This window comes from Pagrus major, chromosome 9 (genome assembly GCF_040436345.1).
Source record: "Pagrus major chromosome 9, Pma_NU_1.0".
Classification (NCBI taxonomy): Eukaryota; Metazoa; Chordata; class Actinopteri; order Spariformes; family Sparidae; genus Pagrus; species Pagrus major.
This window is the reverse complement of record NC_133223.1, coordinates 20,251,932-20,273,796: the sequence shown is the minus strand read 5'-3', so window position 1 is coordinate 20,273,796 and position 21,865 is coordinate 20,251,932. Positions and strand designations below refer to the sequence as shown.

At 40.5% G+C, this 21,865-nt stretch overlaps 1 protein-coding gene across 1 annotated transcript in view; it reads right to left on the bottom strand.

Moving 5' to 3' along the window:
* Nucleotides 1-328: 328 nt before the first annotated feature.
* Nucleotides 329-21,865, bottom strand: part of igf2bp2a (insulin-like growth factor 2 mRNA binding protein 2a) — a 64,086-nt gene continuing 42,549 nt past the window's right edge. The window contains exons 5-16 of the mRNA XM_073474208.1: nt 21,160-21,223; nt 19,990-20,280; nt 19,647-19,781; nt 15,591-15,713; nt 10,539-10,671; nt 6,792-6,929; nt 6,195-6,263; nt 5,325-5,447; nt 3,845-3,919; nt 3,516-3,647; nt 3,042-3,155; nt 329-675 (exon numbers count right to left, since the gene is read on the bottom strand). Of these exons, the coding sequence (XP_073330309.1) occupies nt 577-675; nt 3,042-3,155; nt 3,516-3,647; nt 3,845-3,919; nt 5,325-5,447; nt 6,195-6,263; nt 6,792-6,929; nt 10,539-10,671; nt 15,591-15,713; nt 19,647-19,781; nt 19,990-20,280; nt 21,160-21,223 (1,496 nt within the window). The 3' untranslated portion in view covers nt 329-576. The remainder of the gene's footprint in view (nt 676-3,041; nt 3,156-3,515; nt 3,648-3,844; nt 3,920-5,324; nt 5,448-6,194; nt 6,264-6,791; nt 6,930-10,538; nt 10,672-15,590; nt 15,714-19,646; nt 19,782-19,989; nt 20,281-21,159; nt 21,224-21,865) is intronic.

Sequence of the window (21,865 nt, the reverse complement as noted above, 5' to 3'; positions counted from 1 at the left end):
GTCGTTTTGATAGTAAAACAACAGCGCGTACTCTCGGCGTGTGTCGATAGACTTTTCTACTCTGTATTAATACTGCTAAGGATATTTAATCTTGCAATCTGATATCATCTCAAACTCTTGTGAGAGAAGGCGTCCATTGTCACTCGCTCTCGCTCTAACCCAAAATATCAATCGTATACTCTCGTGTTAATACATTTGCTTTATCCGGTTGTTAGGCCTATGTTAGTCCAACTTAAGAGATAACATTATGCAGGGCGACATACTATTTCCTGTTTTTAACTGTGTAGACAACAGTTTCCACCTTTCTTTTAGATTTTTTTTTTTTGGTCTTTTTTGTTATGTTATATCAGTACGGTTTCTCCCACTCTATCTGCTCTCACAGGGCTGGCAGTGCACACAATGCCCTCAGCCTTTGGCTCTCACTTGTTTCCCCCCTAGTGAAGTTCTTTGGTTTTGTTCGGTGCTGCTGGTCTGCCCTGCATGTCCCCCTTGGCCTTGGCCTTTGTCTGGGTAGGTCTCTGTCCGTTTGGGAGGGCTACATTCATTGGCTGGCGCCCGCTGGAGCCACCCCGCTGGTCACTTGGAGTGGTGCGGTGACACGGCGGCGCCCTGCTGGTGCTTCTGTTCCTGCTGTTTGACCTGCTGAATGATCTCCCGGATCTTCCTCTGTGCAGTCTGTTGGAGAGGCAACACACGCAGGACGAGGTGTTAATTGATACATGACTGTGTGGGTGGATGAACTGTATAACTGTTTGTTTGTTTGTTCTTTCTTTTTTCTGTCTTTTTTTCATTTGTTTTCCTGTATTTTTCTTGCTATTTTCTGTCTGTCAATTTTATAAAACATGCTATGATATGACCTACATAAACAAACAAGACCATCAGTGAAAAGACTGGTTATTTCAACATGGCTATCATAGTTATTCTGAGTGCCTGTCACCAGGTTAGGATTCAGACTAATGCTGCGTTCACGTGCCCCTCGGATGGTCCGATTTCACAAGTTTGAAAGTCGTTCCTCCTACTTTGGTGTGTTCATGTGCATCATGTCAGGATGTGGGAGCAGCATGGAGGCCAAAAATAAGTTTTTTAAAATCACTTAGAGCATTTAAACAACACATTGACAGCTGTTTCCAGTATTTGAGTGACAAGGAAGAGCAAAGGAAACGATATAATGACTACACAATACATTCGGTAAAAGTGTTTGTCGTCTTTTGTCCAAAGATGCAAAAATTTAAATTCCTTGTTGTGTAAATGGTGTAAAACACCATCAAAGTTTGTTGTTTGTCACCTTGGAAATACAATTTTGACAAAACTATACCAACTCTAGGTTCACTTGGTAACTTTTTTCCAAAGCTTTCAACCATATTACACAGTTTTCATTATCGGATGGTTATTCACTTGTCATGTAGATGGATTTGCTGGCATGCAGGCTCAGTATCAGTCACGTTCACAGAGCTCATTCGTAAGCAAATCCATGTCCATGACAACTGAGAGAACTCTGAACGCCATGTGCTATTCTTAAAAGCTTAAAAAAAATCTAGTGCAGGAAATGGAAGTTGAGTTGAGTTTGTTTCATCTACAGTAAGTGAGTACACCATTAATAATAATTTGTGATTAAGGTCAGACACTAGAAACATTGTTTGTTTCATGCACAAGTCAGTTTTGAGATTTTGGGCGATTTTGCTTCCATAACAAGTGAAAAAATACACTTTAAGGTGTTCATTTTAGTTTAGATTCACCTGTAGTGTCTCCCCTTGACAGAGAAACCTAGACTTGAAAATGTCTGTATTGTGATTGAGCTTTTCACAAAGACTAATTAAAGAAACCCCTGGTGAGAAAATACATCGGCTGAGAAAAACAAGCTAGATTGTAAAGTGGACGAGACTTTGCTCTCTGTACAAGATTAACAGGCAACAGCCAACCAATCAGAAATGAGTATTCTCTGCATCATGAAATGTCTGATAAAAGTACGCAAGTGTTAACAGACATAATAACATAATTACACAATTAGCAAACATAATTATACCAACAAATGTATGGGTGAAGTTAACAGTGTTTGATGTATAATTATATAAAATCATTACGCCCATATGACACTCACACAGAACGACGTGTTACGACTTATCTTCCCTGGTTATACACTTTCTCTGGGCCTGACTGACATCTCCTGTTAGCTTTGCTACACTGTAATCAATCTTAATAGTGAGTCTGGTGACATCATGTTAGTCCCAACATAGATCCAGTCACCTTCAACCTGAGCAGAGGCCTAATTAGACACAATTAACAACACTCTGTGGCTTTTGCAGGGCATTCCACCACGCAGCAGGGACGTAAAAGTTTTCTACTACTCCTCTACTTATTTTAAATTTCTATTTCAGTTGATTGTTGTTGCACATACACATTTATATACAAAAAGTTAGATATGGTTTTAGTTTACAAATACACAGGTGGAGTTTTCTCCTCTCAGGTGTAAACTGTGTGGCCGTGTACAGACGATGCACATCATAGCTCAGTGTTTTTCAATCCTTATCCTTGGGGCCCCTACCCTGCATGTTTTAGATGTTTCCCTGCTCCAGCACACCAGATTCAAATAAATGGGTCGTTATCAGGCTTCAGCAGGGCTTGATGACGAGCTGATTATTGAATCAGGTAAAACAAGGACCGGAATTATAAAACACTGTGTTAGTTGATACTTATCCTGCTGAGTTTTGCAACGGGACAACGCGAGGCTTCATAAATTGGTCAACTTTAAATTTCAACTGGTGTTCACCACTGACACTGAAACTAAAACTGGGTGCACCTGAGTGTGCAGATTCAGCCCCGAGGATGAAGACGAGCGCTGACACATAACAACAGAATAACAGATGAGAAAAATACGCCTGCATGTCTTGTGGTTAGACCGCACCTAACTGCTAACTCACTTTAATGAGTAGATTGTAGATTACATGATCCAACGTCACCAGGTGCCTTTACCACTTGATGATAATAATAATAATAATAATGTTAATAATAATAATAATAATAATAATTTGTTTTTTGCGTACCTGGCTGGCAAAGAAATGTCCACTGATTTTCACAAAGACCTCGTCATTCTCGTCTGGAGTTTGGTCCCGTGGTACGATGACCTCAGCACTCGTCAGGTTCTGCAGCTCGTTTACCTGGAAAAAAAGAGAAAGACTCCAGAGATCATCATGTGGCTTTGAGTTTCACCTCCAGCCTCAATTACAAAACACTCTGACGGACAGAGTATCAGATTATGGTCAACTGAAACGCTGATGAAAGCTGCTGCTTGATGTACAGTAATCACTGGTGTGTGGGGCAACCACGCTGGTAATTTACTCAAGTAAAAAGTATTATTATGTTAATACAGAGTTATTTTTTTTTTAGTAAAGATATTGTTGTTAAAAATGGTTCAAAGAAGTGTGAAGTCTTCGATGTGTGAAGTAGAAATGAAAAATCAAAAAGCCAAAACAAAAAAACAGCTTTGCTGTTACTGTTACATGTGGCCATTGACTCACCGTCTTGCCGCCTTTACCGATGACTCTGCCGGCTGCGGTTGAGGGAACCTTGATGTGCGTCTCCAGTTTGACCTCCTCCTTCGCCGTGAAGAAGTTCTCCTCTTTCAGCTTCCCAAATATCCGACCTTGAGCCTGGAATAAAGAGGAGGGAATGAGGCGAGGAGAGACTGGGGAAAACAGGGACACACAGTGATCCGCTGCTGTTTACTATAATACACCACAAGGTAAAAAATCATGATTTTTAACTTTTAATTTGATCATTATATCCTAAAAAAGGTTGTGTACAACCTTCGAATGACATAATACACACATTCATAGTGGGTTTTTACCTTAAACTGAGCCTCTGGGGGTCCAGTAATGATAACCATCCTCATAGGACACTCTGGGCTCTCAGCTGGGGCAATCTGAAGCACACACACACACACACACAGACAGGTTATGGATACAAATAAGGAGAAAACGTGTCCATAAGCTGGTGATCTCCGTGCTCTCTCAGCGCATGTAACCAGTGAATCATCTGCACATTCCTCCAAATAAAAGAAACTCCTTTGATTACGTCGTGAGAATCCACTGACCAGCTGTCCGACCTCTGCAGACGGAGCTCGAGGGGCTTTCTGACATGCTCAGCTCACTAGTCATCTCCTTTTTTTGTTTTGTTTTCCACCATAAATAACTAACATCCTCAGCAGTGGTCCGTAAAGTGCTGCTGAGTCAGCCGGAGCCAGCTGCCAACCTGATGCCAGCTCGCTAGAGAAGTTTGAAAAAGGCGTGATGCAGGTTTAACGGGGAGACGCTGCAGGTTAATGATTAACTAGTAGATGTCAGCATGATTACTCACATTAAGACAATTATTTTTTGTACTACAAGTTTTCTGAAATGTTATGTTTAATTATGCAAATTAGGCACAATTTGGTCAAAAATGCACTATTTACAATAATCGGATTATCTTCATTGATGTGTTTTTGTTTATTTTTTATGTCTATCTCCTTCATGAACTGCACTGTAATGTGAGCATCTGTTAATAAAAACAACTCTTCTTTATGCTAATAAAGTCAGGATAAAGTCAGGTTTTGTTGACATATTACAGTTGAAGGTTTTTACAGCGGGAGAAAATACTTTAAAACCTTTAGAATATAGACAGAAATCAAACTGGAAAGTTTGGTGTATGTAAGTGCTATTGAAGTTGAGATTTTTTGCTCAGAGTCTTAAAAAAAGAAACTAATTTTGAGAAAACAGCCTTTAAAGGCTTTTGTGTAAAAACATTTTTACACAAAAAATGTGTAAATTACTTGTTTATATTTCCAGAACATTGGATGAATCCAGGTTCAAAATTCCTGTTTCACTTTGTCGACACAGTTAAAAGTCAATTTTGGATATCTCTTTGTATCACTCCATAAATCAGATATTACTGCCAAAAACATAATAATTTTTGCAGTGTTTTGGGTATAAAAATCAGGCTATAAATGATATATTAACTATTCTGTAAAAACTTTCAGAATAAAGACAGGACTGTATGTAAGTGCGACTGAAGTAAAGATATCTGTGAGAAAAAACTTTAAAAGTTAGGACAACCATTTTTTGAACCACAATTTTCCTGATATTTAATTTTTAAAAATGAAAATGAGGCTATCTAACTAAATATTTGCTAGTTTGCATCTACACCCAGAACAGAAGCAAAATTAGCTCAAAATCTCAAAATTGGTTGCAGTGTCTTCCCTTAGCTCATGTTTGTGAACTCAGGGGCAGGTCGATCACGTCTTTCCGCCCTCCTGACTGAACTCAGCACTCTATTGGCGCTGACAAACCCACCTTGATGGAAGCTCCGGCGAAGTGGGCGAGTTGTTTGATGTGCTGGCCCTTCTTGCCGATCAGGGCCCCGACTGCCTGAGTTGGAATAAAGAGGTAGACGACCTCCTGCTCTTGAGCCTGTTGCTGAGAGAGAAAAACACAGAGAACAATAGATTGTATGAAAACTTTTCTATTAACTTAATTTTTAATGCCACACTGTGAAGCATTTTATGTATGAAAGGTGCTATATTATTATTATTGTTACTACTACACTGTCACTAAACTCTACTAGAGAGGGTGGCAATAAAAACACATTCAGAACTGCTTTTAAAAAGCTGCAAAAGTTTTGATTAAGAACAGCTGAAAAGTTAAATCGAGCTCTCTTCAAGGGTTTTCTCTCTGGGTAAACATCTCCGAGCCGAGTATTTCCTATTAAGGCCGATGGTTGCCCTATTTTTTTTCTTAGCATGGTAACACTCGTGTACTCGAGGTTTATAAAGTGAATTTTTACGGGCCACAGGACAACTGTGGGTTGAAAAGTCCCCTTCCAGAAATATTTGTGGTGTTCTGGTGACTCGCTGATGGTACGCAGGAATGCCAGACTCTCTCTTCTACGCAGACGTTGGCTGAGAGGTTGTCATGGTTAGTTATATTTATGTCTCCCTCTCGATTAGTCTTAAATCTCCCTCTTTTTCTTTATAATGTGGCATTTATACCATAAGTCACTTGCAAAGACAGACTTTCCAGTACAAACAGCTTTTCCTAAGCTTCTTGAGTGTGAAAAAACATGGTTTTGAATGCCCTCAGCTATTTAAATAATTATCTATCACCACACAAACACAATAAATTAGTGGTCACATTGTCTGTAGTGCAGATTCGAGGGAAACATACTGAGTGCTGGTGGGTGATGGCACTTGCTGGAGGAACCCCGTACAGGCCACTGAGATGTGAAGAGTGACTCTGAAAGTGAAGTGACAAGCAGACTGATCAGATGGCACAGCAACACACACATCCACAGGCACATGCACGTACACATGTCGAGCTCCTATTGAGGGGAATTTCAGGGCATAAACTCGCAGTGAATCACACACTAACTTTCTTGACTACGAAACACGCGAATACATTCTCGCACACTGTCTCACACCACTCTGGCCCGACCTCGTCAGGCAATGAGTGGAGACTTTGTTTTACAGACAAACTGACTCATCTGTGGAGAAGATGGGGGAATTTTGGCCGCTTCAAACTGTGTGCAACATCATGCAGGAAGACCTGAGTCAACACCGTATTGTTTTTTCTAAAAGCACTTCAGGGGGAACCTGGTTTACCATGTGTTGGAGACAAATTGCTTTATCAAGTCAAAACTGATCCCTGCTGGCGCTGGGCGTGTAAAACCAACTGGGGTGAAGTTGGTCTGAAAAAGGAATTTTTAAAATCATTTTTCCCACCTTTTATGGTTGTGTGCAGAGGTAGTAAAAAGAGCATACTCACTAAGAATGGGTTGTATCCTGCTGGTGCAATATGGGGCACTGCACCGCGTGGTCCAGCAGCAGGGGGCAGCACCGGCAAACCCGAGGAGAAGATGCCCAGAGCGTTCAGGTTCAAGCCTGGGATCAGGTTAGCCTGTTGCTGAGCAGAAGAGGAGAGGCAGGTTTACTCACCAGTTGAAAAGGATTTAAGGCTTGTCTATTTATTTATTTATCTTTTTACCAACTTTCACTGAAAATATGCAATTCTTCAAGTTTAAAGTTTTAATCCACAAGCTGCAAAACAAGCACACTTCTTACTGCAAGAGGACGCTGACTACAACTGCAGTGAGCAAGAAAATCTTCAGCTATTAAGAGGTACAGAGAAGAATGATGCAAATTCAAGTGACTCCTTCTAAGTAAGTACATTTATAACTGTTTGTTCAATGATAAATCAGCACCAGTAGTTTCCAAAATTGCTTTAAATGACAAAGACAATGTCTTTGACTCAAAGAGTAAGAAAGTAAATACGTCCTGCAAAACACAAGTTGGGTCTGAGACACTTAGTCAGCAAGATAATCGAATAATCTTTATATCGTTAACCCTCCGCACCACAAGCAGTTTCTGTGTCTTTTCAATGGCTTCGGTAACGTTTTTACTCACTGTGGGCCCATTTTCTACCGCAATATATAAGTCCTGCACCTTTCTGGAAACAACAAAGTCAATAACACAGTTGAATTTCTTTGATAATTTATCCTACAATATATGTATTTTAAAACAACATGCCCAAGTTGTTACCAATACTAGAAACACACAAAAAATCTTAAATCTAATTTAACAAGGTGAATGTTTTTTCCAGGATCTGGTTCAAGCAAAAGATTTGTTTTTAGTGAAATCTTTAATGATGTTGATGTAGAATTAAGTTATTTCCCTATTTTAACCTTCCTGACAGAAATGTTCTTTGCACATGATATACTCTCTGGTTCCAGTTTCTAAAATAGAAGTGTGTGCTTCTTTTCTTTGTTTCCTTTTATACTAAATTTAATTTATTTGAGTTTTGACTGTTGTTTGGCAGCAGCAGCGGTTTGAAAATGCTGTTTTGCACCAGTGTTGTAGTCAACACCACATAAACCGAGACCAGATCAGTGCAAGTCCCCACTCACACGACAAGCTTGTGATAAAAAGTGGAACGACAGGCCGTCCTCAAACTGATATGAAGGATACACACTCTTATAAAAACAAGATTCCTCTTCTTTCACCGCTTTTATTGCAGGTGTGAATATTATATAGTGGAATTTTACTTTTTATGCTCTTTCAACTTACTTCAATATATTTGTGAATGAAGGTAACTTCATCTTGATTCAGGAGACGATGAATTTGATATAACATGTATTTATATATAAGATGTATGTTTGATGTGTTGATATATGGCATTGTATTACTGCTGCTCCTCATGTATTTATTCCTGTGTACTTTACTGATTACCAAGTTGTTTTGGATGCTTACTCAGCACAGTTTGTATGATTAACTTCAGCAGCATCCACAGAGTGTGTCAGTATAAATATGGGTGTGGTTTTTTCACTGGACGTGGAGTACGTGTGCAGGCGTTACCCTCTTTTCATTCACAGCCTTACACGTGTACCTAAAACCATCCCCTCATTCAACACTGCTTATCCATGTTTTACCATCCAACAAACACATCACTATTTTTGTGCAAGCATCAGGTTTTCTGGGTGAGGTGTCGTGTTACTGTCTCATATCTGTAGAGACCCTGCAGCCCTCTGTCTAAATTATCTTATTTTCTCAGTTTGTTTTGTGCTCGGGACACTTTACCAACCTAAACTTTCAATTTTGGTGTCCCGGAAAATGAGCCGCATCAATCAACTATCTTTCTGGTGCAGTTATGAACAGCTCCAACAAATCCTACTGATTCTACCTTTAAGTTTAATAGCCTTTAAATTATATTAATAGGCCATGCGGTTCAGTTAACTTCGCACTGGTAGGAACGGATACTTTTATACATTTCAGAGCCTGTACTTTATTACTTTTACTTGAGTAAAGAGGTTGAATCAGTCGTTTATTCGTATCTGTACTTCTACTTGAGTAAAGAATGTGTGTACATTTGCCACCTCTGGTGTCAAACAATTATTCAGTACAGTGATACCCCTGCAGTTGTGGTCTCGACTGGTCTAGAAATAAAATCCAGAGTCGTCTTTTACAAGTAATTGAAACGTCGTAAATCCAACAGGTGTTTTTTCATGTTTGTGATTTTTTTTTCATGATTATGATTTGATCTGAATAAAATATTGATAGAATAATGAGCCAAATTCTGCACAGTTTTGGGGATTTTGCCTCCTTTTTCTTATCTTACTTTTATTTATTTGTGAATGTAGGTAATTTGGGATATTTTCACGACATGATGAATTTGGTCGATTTCAAGACAAGACAAAGACGTTCGCAAAAACTGAACACAAGTACTACGACAGTACCCTGCTCTCTGGAAAATAGTAAATGTCATTGGGGGCAGGACTGTTCAATATGCCAAATGATTAACTGATTTATTGAGAAAACAATCCGCAAATTAACTGATAATAAAAGCAACAATTAGTCGCAGCCCTTTTGTGTGAACTGCTCCTTTACTCCCACTAACTCCGTTACACAAAAGGGTCATTTTCATTTGTGTATGTCCAGTACAGATTGAAACAATCCTCAAGCTTCTTTTGATGAGTAAACCATTTTTTAAAAAAACCTGCACTGTCTGGAAAATCCACTGTCACAGAGCTGAAAACAGGGCTGGGTTTATTTTTAGCTCATGAGAAGTAGATGTTTTTGGAGGTACGCTGGCACGACAAAAACATGTCTCCCTCACAGTCAAGTCAGCTATTCTGGCTTCATGTTCGTGAGGAGACACGCGGTCTCCTTTCACTTCCTTGTTCCCAGAGAGCTCTGTGTAATATCCACAGTGTCACGCTAGATGGCCCTCACCGCTTGCTGTGGAGCCTTCGCTCAGCCCGACAGGTGCCAGAACTGCTCTCGCCAGCCGGTGCAATTTAACCGCATGCTGCGTGATACCACTTGATGATCACTCCCGGAGCCAATATTTGGACAGTCAGATAGAGGGAGGAGATTGTCAACTTGTGTGAAAGTAGCACAGAAGAAGCAGATACAGAGATTCTGAATTTTCCCAACAAGTAACTGCTGCTCATCGTCACAGGGAACGCAATCACTTCATCAGCATCCATCTCTGCTTTACTGCATCGCAGCGGGGAGGGTTTCACTCTGTGATATCATCACTATCTCTCTTCCTCTGAGGTTGACCTCTCTGCGCCGCAGCACCGGTGATGTCATCGGGGCAGTGTGAAAGAGGAGCAGGGCCAGAGCGAGCGAGATAGGGAGAGCAGGCGGCCTACAGATATCAGATGGATGCTGGGAAACGCAGTGTGTTACAGCAAGAACACAGACACACGCAGCGGGGAAGCGAGCGTGAGTCAGAGGCTCTGTGGAACAGACACTCACACACACACACACACACACGTACGCAGACATGCTGTGCTCAAACGAGCGACTCACTGATGAGCTATTCTGCGATCGTTTACTGTTATCCATTAACACACACATTACTAATGCTGGTGGTAACATGCTATCCTCCTGTATATCTTCACTTCACTCCCTCTCCGTTGTTCACCTGTCAGTCTATGAGTCAACCTGAGATCATGTCCCCACACACACACGCACACACACGCACAGATGGTAACCTTTAAGCTCAGCTTACGTTTACAGCAGCAATGTCATTCTCGTAGGCTTCCCTCAGCTTCCCCATGATCTCGACCTGGGCTTTGCCAAGCGCCTCCAAGCTGCCCTTCACCGTGATGGTCCTCTCAAAGTTGTAGGTTAAGTCGTGTAACCTGCGACCAAGGAGATCACACACACGTAAGCGTATGATATGCAGCAGACACACTCATATTCTGCTTTCTCAGAAGGTGGAGGTGTGTGAACTGGTTTTAAATGCATTTCCTGTCCTTTGTGTGTTTCTCTCACTTAAGTGTAACTGAAGGTTGTAGCATCAACACCCTCAAATACAATTTAAAGATGGAGGACACAGGAGATTAAAAAAAAGGAGAATGGTGAAAAATTAAGCAACAGAAGCTGACTTTCAGTTCCTTAGCTCCAAAAACACTGGTTCCTACACTTCCCATGATGCAGCTCGATCCGGACTGAAGGTCAAGTCAATCCGGGCCCAGACGACAAGTGTAATGTTTTCTATTTTGAATGCATCTATTGATCAGTAAATAATTATTATCAGTGACATTAAACACAAGCTGTAGCACACTTTTAATAATTAGATGCTAAAATAATAACTGCACCTCTTTTCTACATAGATTTAAAAAAATGTGTTGAAAAATCTTTTCAGTTGTTATCAGCGAATTCAACCATTATTTGATCATTTTCACCTTTTTTTTACTGCAGACTGCGTTTTTTTAATAATTAATTATGAAAGACCGGAAATGTGAGAGATGTGAAGTTAATTAACTGATTAAACGGTAGCCTATTTTGTTATCGCCAGTTGTTCCAGACCCCTGACCTTGAATTAAAGACGCAGACTGTTCAGTAACACGTGTGAGAACCTGTGACATACGATGGTAGAATATTCTTTAAGCTTAATACTGAGAAATTTTGCACATTCTTGCACACGACAACTGCACCGCTCTCTCATTTAAACAATGGTCATGTTCTAGATTGTCAGAAGTGTATTATCTCAGGATGAACTCCTCGAGATGTATCGTCTCATTTTGAGGGGGCCCAAACAAACAAAATTGGAAACAAAACAGCACAAGGCACATAAATATGTAACACAACAGTTACAACACAAAGAACAAACAAAGAAGAAAGAACAAAGACAGAACAACAGAAAGGAGTTGCAACCTTAATCTAGACATAATCACAAGAAAAGAAATAATGTTCAATATATAAATAAATAAATAAATGAATGAATAAATAAATAAATAAATAAATAAACGAAAGAAGAGTGATACACAAACTTTTTGAGATAAGCTAAACGGTGACAGAGAACAGATATTGAAAGATATTTTATCTCAGTCAGAGGGACCCTGAAACATAAAAGCTTTTATGCCAACATCCTTTGAATTCATCCCGGTTTATTCATCGCTGATATATTTTTAAAATTTGTCATCACACAAGTTCTTCTATCAGCCAATACTTTACGTATGATTGTGTTTTTTTCTCTTTCTTGTCTTGGGTCTTTAAATCATATCACATGAGTGTGTGTTCTCAGACCGTTAACGATCGGGTTTGTGTTTACTTCATGAATGAATTAATGTGTGTGTGACCTTGTCTGATTGACCTTGTGTGACAGACGTGTGTTTATGAGACGAATTGTTGTGGAGTAACGTCTCTGTCTTTTTCTGTGCCCTAAATGTAACTGATACATATTATTTTTTCTTTTTCTTGCAGTTGCTGCCTGGAGAGTGGCCACCTTTCAAGCCCCTGGAGGGTTTTTAGGCAATTCTCCAATTTTACATTTTAAACAAACAAACAAAAAAACATACATGGGCACATAAAGAGGGTCTGATCAGAGCTTCTTAGAGAATAATTTGATTTACAAGGAACAAATTGTTGTTTTACACAAAAAGCAGAGTTAAAGTTAAGGCCTTTAAAATAAATTGAAACCCCTGAAATTGCTTTTATTGTTTATATCATATTTTTATTTGTGTGTAATTTCCTATTTATGCTTCTTGACTGAAAGTACTTGCTTCTATATTCACTTTATATTTTCTTGTACTGTGTTTACAGTTCCACACCAAAATACCAAGACAAACTCCTTGCACTGTATGTGAAAACCAACATGGCAGTAAGCCTGATCCCAGTTCTGATGGGAAAGATTACCGTGTTAATGACGTGCAATCGCGTCGGGTGTAAACTTTAGATGGTCGTTTGATTACAGAGTTGGCTGTGCGCGAGTTAAAAAAACACAGCGCATTGTACGTTGAGGTTGGCTGACGTGAGATATCTTTCTCTGCCCCGTTGAGCTTTCAGAAATATCTCCCAGTCGTGATTAACAACTTGGATGTTGACATGAACACTACTGACGAGTTGTAAACTCAAGGTCAGGATGTGAATATCAGCACAGTGAGGTGCATACAGATGGAATTGATTCATCCATTCTCTCTTTTTATTATTTCAAGAGAAAAACTGTGCAAGAAGCATTAGTGTAGAAAAAACACTGCAGAGAGATATTAAGCTTGATTGTATCATTTTGTGGAGCAGCCAGACTACTGTGGGTTCTTTTAGCGGTCGTTTAATCTGTGAGTTATTTCCCTTGATTTCTAACCTTTATGTTTGGCTTGTTCCGCATTTTTATTTCTCTGTTTTGTTGATATTGCGATTATAATTTGTGGTTGTTGCTGTTTATTGACCCGGGGAAGATTAGCGACCACTTTGTGACAGAAGGTCGGGTCAAAAATTGAAGTTACCGTCGTGCAGTTTGCTGTCAATTTGCAGTTTACATCCATGTTTGTCCAGCCTATGTAGTGAAGACTTTAAAGCAGGAGGACGGTTATCACTAAAGTAACATGTATGATTGCAGTGGATAGTTTGCAGCGCAGTAACTTGCAACATGTCGTGTCAAATTTAAGAAATTCCCTTCAGGGGACAGATGCATTAAACATGCAAATTTACGACTAAAACTGTGTGTATGCACAAACACAAACCATGCTTTCTTTTGGTTAGATTTATAAACCTGGTGATCCTGTTTTATAAATCTGAGTCATTATGGACACGGGCACACATGCACAAGCTTAATTTCCACTCCCGCATTTATCCGTAAATGGATGTAGAAAGACATACGAGGCCTTGTTTCTGCAGCCAAGTGGCTAAAAATGTGAAATACTTCAACAATATCAAAATGTGTCTGATATAGAATCATTCAAATGAAAGTCTTGCACAGGGCAGTAAAATGTAATAAAATGAACGAGGTGATCTCAGACAGATGCTGGCATGGCTGCGGTCAGCGTGGTGCCCTGATGCAGGCAGTCTGTGGGAATGCCCTGCAGTGAATTCCTTCTGGTCAGTAATAAATGTCCTCACAGAAAACCTTCTCATTGTTGTTCCTAAATGTCCTATTGTGTGTGTGCTAAGGGACACAATAGAGGGGTTGTCTGTGAGTAAAATGAGATGTGTAAAATTGTCATGCTGCTAAACGGATGATTGTTTTGAATTGGAAGATAAGCACTCCAAACCGTTTTATCTTTATCAGTTGTTTGACGAGTTTATAGAGTCATTCGGGATGGAACGAGCTGCCGCCACACTAAGGCACCTTGATCCAGGACTAGAAGCATCATGGGAAACAATCAGGTCATATTTGAACTCCATAGCAGATTAAGTGTAACTGTGTAGCTCATGAATTTGCTCCAAGATGAGCTTCAGGTATTGTCTGATTTGAACAACACCTCCACCTCTCACAGTGTTGCTGTTGTTTTCTTACTGTATATGTTGTAGAGGTATTTACTGTGTACATAACGCCGATTGTATGTGATATATGTTCAGTCTGTACAATAAAAAAAGGGGGAAAAAAATAAATAAATGGATGTAGAAACGCCCTAAAACATCTGTTTGGATACTTGTGCCGCAGAACAGCCTTCATTATGTGCAACGGTTACACACAGCTGTGGATTTTTAGCGTCCGCACCATCATCGCAGCAATATTTTAATCATCATTCTTTAACGTCAGAAAGATGATCAATGATTAATCTACAGAGCTCCTACTGAAACAATTTAAAATTAAGTTTATAGATGTTCCTCTCAGTGACATTTTACCGAACATGTGTAGACTGTAAAACAATAAGTTAGAGTTATCTCTAAAAAAGGTGTGAAGTATGCGTGGGGTGCGCACATTCTCACCATACACGCTTCCTTTATTTATGTGTGGGAAAAAGATGCGTGTGTGATTTTTGTGCGTACACATAGTTTATACATCTGGCCCCATATGTTCATGAGATATTCACATTCACAAGAATGAGACAGACGGAGGGAAGGACAACCTGGAAACACAATGCCTGAGGCCACGGCTATCGCTGCGGTGGAGGCATAAGAATTAAAACCTGAAAGTGGTTTTGATTTTGCAGCTATAATGCTCACTTCTGATCTGGAAACATGAATGAAATATTTGTTTTTTTATCACCTTTACTACAGGTGAGCTGTGTAAGTCTTATTACGCGGATCAAATAAGCGATCGCTCCATAAAGTGGTCGGCCTGGAAGCTGTTCGAACCATTAAAACTTTGGGCCTTTGAGGCAGAACCGATCTATTCTGTCATCAGTGTTGCTGGACGTGGAGGACACTCTGAAGGGATTTCACACAAACATCAATATTGAACGTACTGTTTGCCTCTCCTCAGAAGGACCCTCTTCTTCCCTTCTCTCTCTTCGCCTCCCTCCTCCTCCTCTCTGTCTCTTTCTCAAGCCTCATTACATCCTCAGAGCTCACGGAGACAGAGCAATTCATTAGCCCTAAATGAACGAAGGTTGGTGAGCACGGTCCGTTAAATGGGGTGTAACTGCCACCTCTCTAATATCATGTTCTGGAGTGAAGGAGCTGTAATCAACTCTTCTCATTTGTTCTCTAACAACTCAGTTAAGTGAAACCACATGCTGGGAGGCTAATGAGTGTGGGCGGAGACAGGTGTGGCACCAACAAATCACTGCCTGGCATCTGTGCGCGTTAGTCAGAACTGTCCTCGGACGAATATTCGATGCTGTTGCAAAATCATGTTTGTTTAAGAAAGAGGAAGGCGAGAGTGGCGACTTACGAGGAGATGGTAATCTTGGTCCCTGTCTCCTCCTCGATCTTCTTCAGGTTGCGGCCCTCCTTACCAATCAGCCGGCCCACGAGGCTGTTGTGGGCGAGGATTTTCAGGGCGATTTCCTCCGTCCTACACACACACACACGCACACACATACACACACAGGTTAAGGGCGATAACAGAAAATAAGTTCTGCTGAGTGTCAGTGATGCGGTGTCAGGAATGTCATGGTGTGATGGGATGAACAGGAATGTGGATCGCTGCCCAGCTGGAAGTGCTGCTGTAAGCATGAAGGCACAGTGTTAAGACATTTGTGTGCGATGCTTACTTTTTTGTATTTTTTCGAAAAATTTAAGAAAAAATCAATTTAAACATATGTTGCAGCTGAGTGTTTGTCCTTGGGCACCCAAAAGTTACCGCAGCATGAAGACACTTTTCACTGCAGTTTACAGTAAACAAGATGCTGTTGCAACAGCTCAGAAAAAGCTTCTGGTCACTGCGGGTGAAGATCCGTTGATAATCTCCCTCTAAGCATGTGAAACTATAGATTTTCTCCTGGATTTTTGCATGATTTGTTTAGTTTTCTATTGAATTTTCTTCCATCAAGCCCTATCCAACATCGAACTGGATCGCCCTGAATCACTCTAAATTTTAAACCACCCACTGCTGCTTAACCATAATGTAAGCAGATCTCATGGGGTATAAGATTTAAAACGTCTGCAAAACGTTTAGCTGCTGAGCTTAGTCTAGTTTACTCTCCCCACAGATCTGGATCCACACCAAAATCCAACTGGATATACTTCTTCTAAAACTATGAAGGATATGTGAAAACCCTAAGTACCTTTCTGAATCCTCATTATCTCAGCTGCACATTGGTGGTAGTTGCAGGTTTCTAACCCTACTGAAAAGAGACTTCCCTCTATAAAAGCATATAGACATAGAAGCCGAAGAAAGCCATGGCTGAGAACTGGTATTCTTTCTCTTGCTATTGCAGTTGGTACATTTAAAAATATTCAGCAGGAAAAATAGATTGTCCAAGCTGTGTAATTTGGCTAAAGTGAAAAGTGAGTCCCATTTTCTTCTGTACTGTACAAATTATGATGATTTAAGAGGGTTCATTTTCCATGAAATAGCTCGACAAAACCCTGAAATGTTCTGGTGGACTGATGGCACAAATGAAAATGGTTCTTTAATTTCGACGATTAAGTCTTGAACTATGTCTCAAAAGCCTGCAGCAGGAGGGCAGATGAACTATTTAACTAATATTTATTCTTATTTCTGCAGTATTACATTATAAAAGTTTTTTTTTTCCAGCAATTAATAAATGGTTTAGTAGTCTCTATTCTGCCTATAATTAATACTAAATTACACAGTTTTTTCATGGGAACTTTCATGAAATTATTAGAAAATAACTGATCGTCGATCCAAAACCATTAACAAAAATGTTTGGCATTCAGCCCGAAGCAAACTTTCCCATAACTTTGCAAAGCGTGCTGGCTCTCACAACTTTACGAGCTCGACGTCTCATCCTTTTGAAGTAGAAACATGCTTCACTCCCCGGCACGATAGATCAGTCAAACAGGTTCTACAGTTTGTCAAACTTAAGAAAAACAGATTCTAGAAAACCTCGAACAAGACAAGGAGATCCTTTCTGCTTAGCATCAGTAACCTGATGGTTCAACCCCGCCCATTTCCTTTTCCCCTTTACATCATCCCCTTTTTGTAAGGTTTTTTATTCATTTTCTAGCATATTTTCTTTCAGTTTTACAGTTTTTCCCTCTTTGTGTTATATACTGGGAAATTTTTGTGATGGATATTTCTGTATAATCGATATTTCTGCTCTGTGGGGTGAGTGTAAATATGAATTAAGGCTGTGGTTGGGTGGAGGGTAACCAGATGTGGGCGGGATGCTGTATGTGTGTGTGTGTTTGTAGGGGTGGGGCATGCTATAATCTGATCTGTGTGCTGATCTCTGCTGTAAAGTGAAGTCAGTTTGGGGTGAGCTGTGGGGCAACTGAGGGGCGATGACAGTGTTGTGGGTTGAGCTGGTTGAGGTTTCACTGGGCGCCTCCATAGTGAAACAACTGGGTGTGGGGTGCCCGAGGTGACAGGTTCATAACCGGCAGGGCCGGGTGGTGTTTTGAGTTGACTTCTGAGAGGAGGATTAATGTTTTGATAGATTGAGGCTGATCTTTTGTCGTTAAATGACGCCATGTTTATTGGCAGACACTTTGACTAAAATGACTTCCAACAATCAACCTTAACAGAAACAAGAGACAGATGAAATTAAAATCTTCTTGTTTTTTTGGCTTCTTTGCCAAATGTTTTTTTCAATTCCAAGAAATATTCGTGGCATTCAGAGCTACAACCCACTTACTACTGTTTACATCTGGGTCACATTCATCTCAGTTATTGAACACATGCTGGTGTAATTGAGATATTTTTACTTTTTCCCCATTTTCTTTATTTACACATTTTAAAGGATAACTCCACTAAGAAGTTTAAATCCTTTTGTGGCTCCAGAGGAAGCAGCATGTAATCTGATAAATTGCCCCCAGTGATGTCACTCAGTGGCTAAGGTGCATTGTTGGTAATGTAGGCACAAGGTTTTGAAAAGCAGTCCTGTAAGACTGTTGGACTCATTATGGACAGTTTGAAAACAACATAACAAACTAGAGATATTGCCGTTTTATTCAATGTATTCTTCTTCCATTTCGCCTACATTACCCACAATGCACCGTACTCACTGAGTGACATCCCTGGAGCCAATTTATCAGATAACGTGCAGCTTCCTCTTGAGCCACAAAAGGCTTTATGCTACTTTTATCACATATGCTGTAGTACTCCTCAAGACCTGAAAACACACTTTAATGTGTAAAATTGGTGGAGTTACCCTTTAATGGATAGTGTTGAGAAATACGCTTATTGGCTTTCCTGCCGAGAGTTAGATGTGCCATCACTCCCTTGGCTGTACGGTAAATATGAAGCTACAGCCATACAGCTGATTAGCTTAGCTTAGCATGAAGACCGGCTGCCATCTTGGCAAAGCCCCTGGGCAGCTGTTTTGGGCGAACAAGACCAGGCTCCTTTCTAAATGAATGGGGTGAGAGACAGAGCTTCACTTTTAATGGTCACCTGGACACAGAAACTGCATATATAGAATCACCAGTCAAATCTGGTCAAAAACTTAAAAAGTTTGGTGACTTTGTCCTAAAATAAAGTTTAAAGCGCCCTTTTCCAACAGGTTATTGTCTGGTTTCTTTAAACACATTTCTCCTTAAGTTATTCCTTTAACAGTTTGAAATCTGACTTAAATTTCTTTCTGGCAAACTCAAGAAGAAAACACAGATGTGGCTACAAAACATTAATTTCCTTTGGATGTCAGGAAGCAAAGTGAGATCACAGCAAAAGGTGAAAAATGTTATTTAGATCGAATGCTTCACACGCACGCTCACCAGCTTCAATCATCACAGCCTGAAATATTCTCTGGGTCAATGAGCGACCACAGAATGATATCTCCTCGAATTTATCTTGCATGTCTGTGTCTATTTAAAAGGAAGCATATGTCTTGAATCCAGCGCTGTAGGATTGAGCCATCACATCACCACTCGACAACACTGAGTGTGTGCACACATGGCCAGGGGCGATGTTCAGCAGTACAGCCCCCCTTCAAACAACACACTTAAAAACGAGTAGTGACAAACGCTGGCATTTTGTGTTAAAGGTTGGTGCAGAAGCTTCAGGAGTTTAAAAGGTGCAGTGTCTTGTTAAAAGTGTCAAGCCCTATTAGACATGTTGGCCTCGTTTCTTAAATGCTAAGCTGCGATCACGTGTTAGCCTATGTGAGTGTGTCGTGCGCACTGTGTTTACTGTGTCAGTGGTGAGTGGTCTCACTGCCCGCACAGTCAGATTAAAAGGTCTGCAGGCAGGTTAAAGGATAAGATTATAGCCCTGTCGACATTATAGCTAATCTCCCTGTGGGAGTGTATACATGTTCTGCAGAAGCACCGCTAAGTGTGTTTATGTGCACGTTTGTGAATGTTTGTCGGGGTGCCGACTCACGTCTTGGTCTCGCAGGCTTCCTTCTGCATGATGTCCAGGATCATGCGACAGGCGGAAGAGCAGCCCTCTGGAGTCGAGTGGATGGTGATGGGCTTTTCTGCTGCGCCTGCATTTTCCTTCCGATGAATGTCCACCCTGAGATGACAACATTGAGAAGGACAGAGAGGGAGGAGAGAGCAGAAAGTCAAATCTACGTGCTTTTTTTGTATATATGAATAATAAAGTTTGTCATATTGTGCCTTAAAGGTGGAGTGGACATGAAGAAAGAACAGTAAACATGTGATCGTCTTCCACTGAAAACCAAAATGCCAGGCGAGACATCTAACGTGACAGTGTAGCTCACTTTGAGTGTGTCTGTTTTGTGACATCCTTGATGGTCTGGCCGCCCTTGCCGATGATGGCCCCGACCATCTGGTTAGGCACGAGTATGCGCATGGGTAAGTCGAGCTGTCTTGGGTGTGGAGCGCCAAAGTCTCCCGAGGTCCCGGGCTGAGAGCCGCTCTGGTCCCGGGACGACCGACCTCCACGCCGCGTGCGGGGAGCCTGGTCAGGCGGAGCAGCATCCATGTCCACAATATATGACACCTTGAAAGAGTAGTCCTCAAACTGGTGTCCTGTTAACTTCTCAATGGCTCTGTGGGGAGAAACACAAGATGGAGGAGCAGAAAGAGGAGGTATGAGGCCATAACAGTAAAAGATTTTCCTCCACACTGAAACGTCTTAACAACAGGAAAAAACTGTGTGATCGTAGAGAATGCTAGAGGAGATACAAGGTTGTCTTTTTAACTCTACTGCTGCACTCCTCCTGATATTCACTGGGCAGGATTATGTCATCGTCACTCTGGGGGACATTTTCAAAAAGCCCAGTTAGGACGGAAGGTTGACATGAAGAGAAATAGGTACATTTAACCACTCAACTCAGCTCGATGTGGATGTATACTTTAATAAAAGTTGTTACCAAAGTTACTTTTTTTCTGCCGTCATCTTTACATTAACTGTGCAGCCACCTCCATGTTTGTTAAGGTACATGTTGTGAATAATCTAAAGTTTACAAGGAGGATGTGTATGGAAGCTCTTTTCTGCCAGTTAAAGAAAAAAATTTATGAAAAGCTAGCTGTTTATAAAATTAATCCCCATGGTAAATAATAATTATAAGATAAAAAGTAATAATCACGATAATATTTTAAGATAATAACTTATTATGAGAAAAGAGTAATTAAGATAAGATAAAACACCATAATCGTGAGATAAGAAGTCAAAATTATGCGATAAATGTTGACTTTTTCTCTTATAATTTTCATAATAATCATGACTTACCATTGGGAATGTTTCTTTTTTTTATCAAGCTTAGTTTTCATATTATTTTTCTTGTTTAATTGGCAGAAATGAACTCCATAGATGTCCCAGTTTTGACCATGATTTGACCTTGGTGTATGTGAACAATGATGCTCATGTTGCTGCTGTTTGTCTGTGCGTACACACAGGTACTTGCATCAGTATTTGTGCTGCTTACACTTTAGTTTCTTCCTTGGTTGCGTACGTAACATTCACCACTGCTGTTTCTGTATCAGTGTTCACTGTGAAACAAGACAGAGAGACAAAAAGCAAAACCATGAGATACAGTTAACAAAGGCACGAACACACGTAGCAGGTCTTTGTTGTTGCCGTAGGTGAGTCAGACACGCGTCCAGGTTCCCGTGGTGACCCAGAGAGCCACTCGTCTGTGTGAATCCATTACAGCCGTCACCACACTGGCTTCCCTCCAGATCCTGCTGCTGCCTCTACACACAGGAGCTGCTAAACACAATAGCCTCTCTGCCAGTTGCACAATAAGGGATTTAAGTTTGACATGACAGTCTAAACAAAGCAGGTAATCTGTTGTAAAGTGCGATGCAGTGAACAACAGAGATACACCTGGGGAAGACCTGTGGTCCTGTGCTGCTCGGAGCAGAGAGAACTTATAATTTACAGCTGTGTGTTTGATTCCTGCTGGGAAACACAACTTTGAACTGAGGGGTGACTTTAATCGGGTAATTGCAGTGATGGAATGTAACTAAGTACATTAACTCAAGTACCTACTTTTGATCAGTTGAGTAACAAATTATGTTTACTCATGTAAGTCATCTCCGTGCAGTTGTACTTGTACTTGTGTGTTTTTATCAATGACTAATTTTACTTTAACTGAAGTGTTGTTTCACCTCAAGTATTGAGCTTTACTA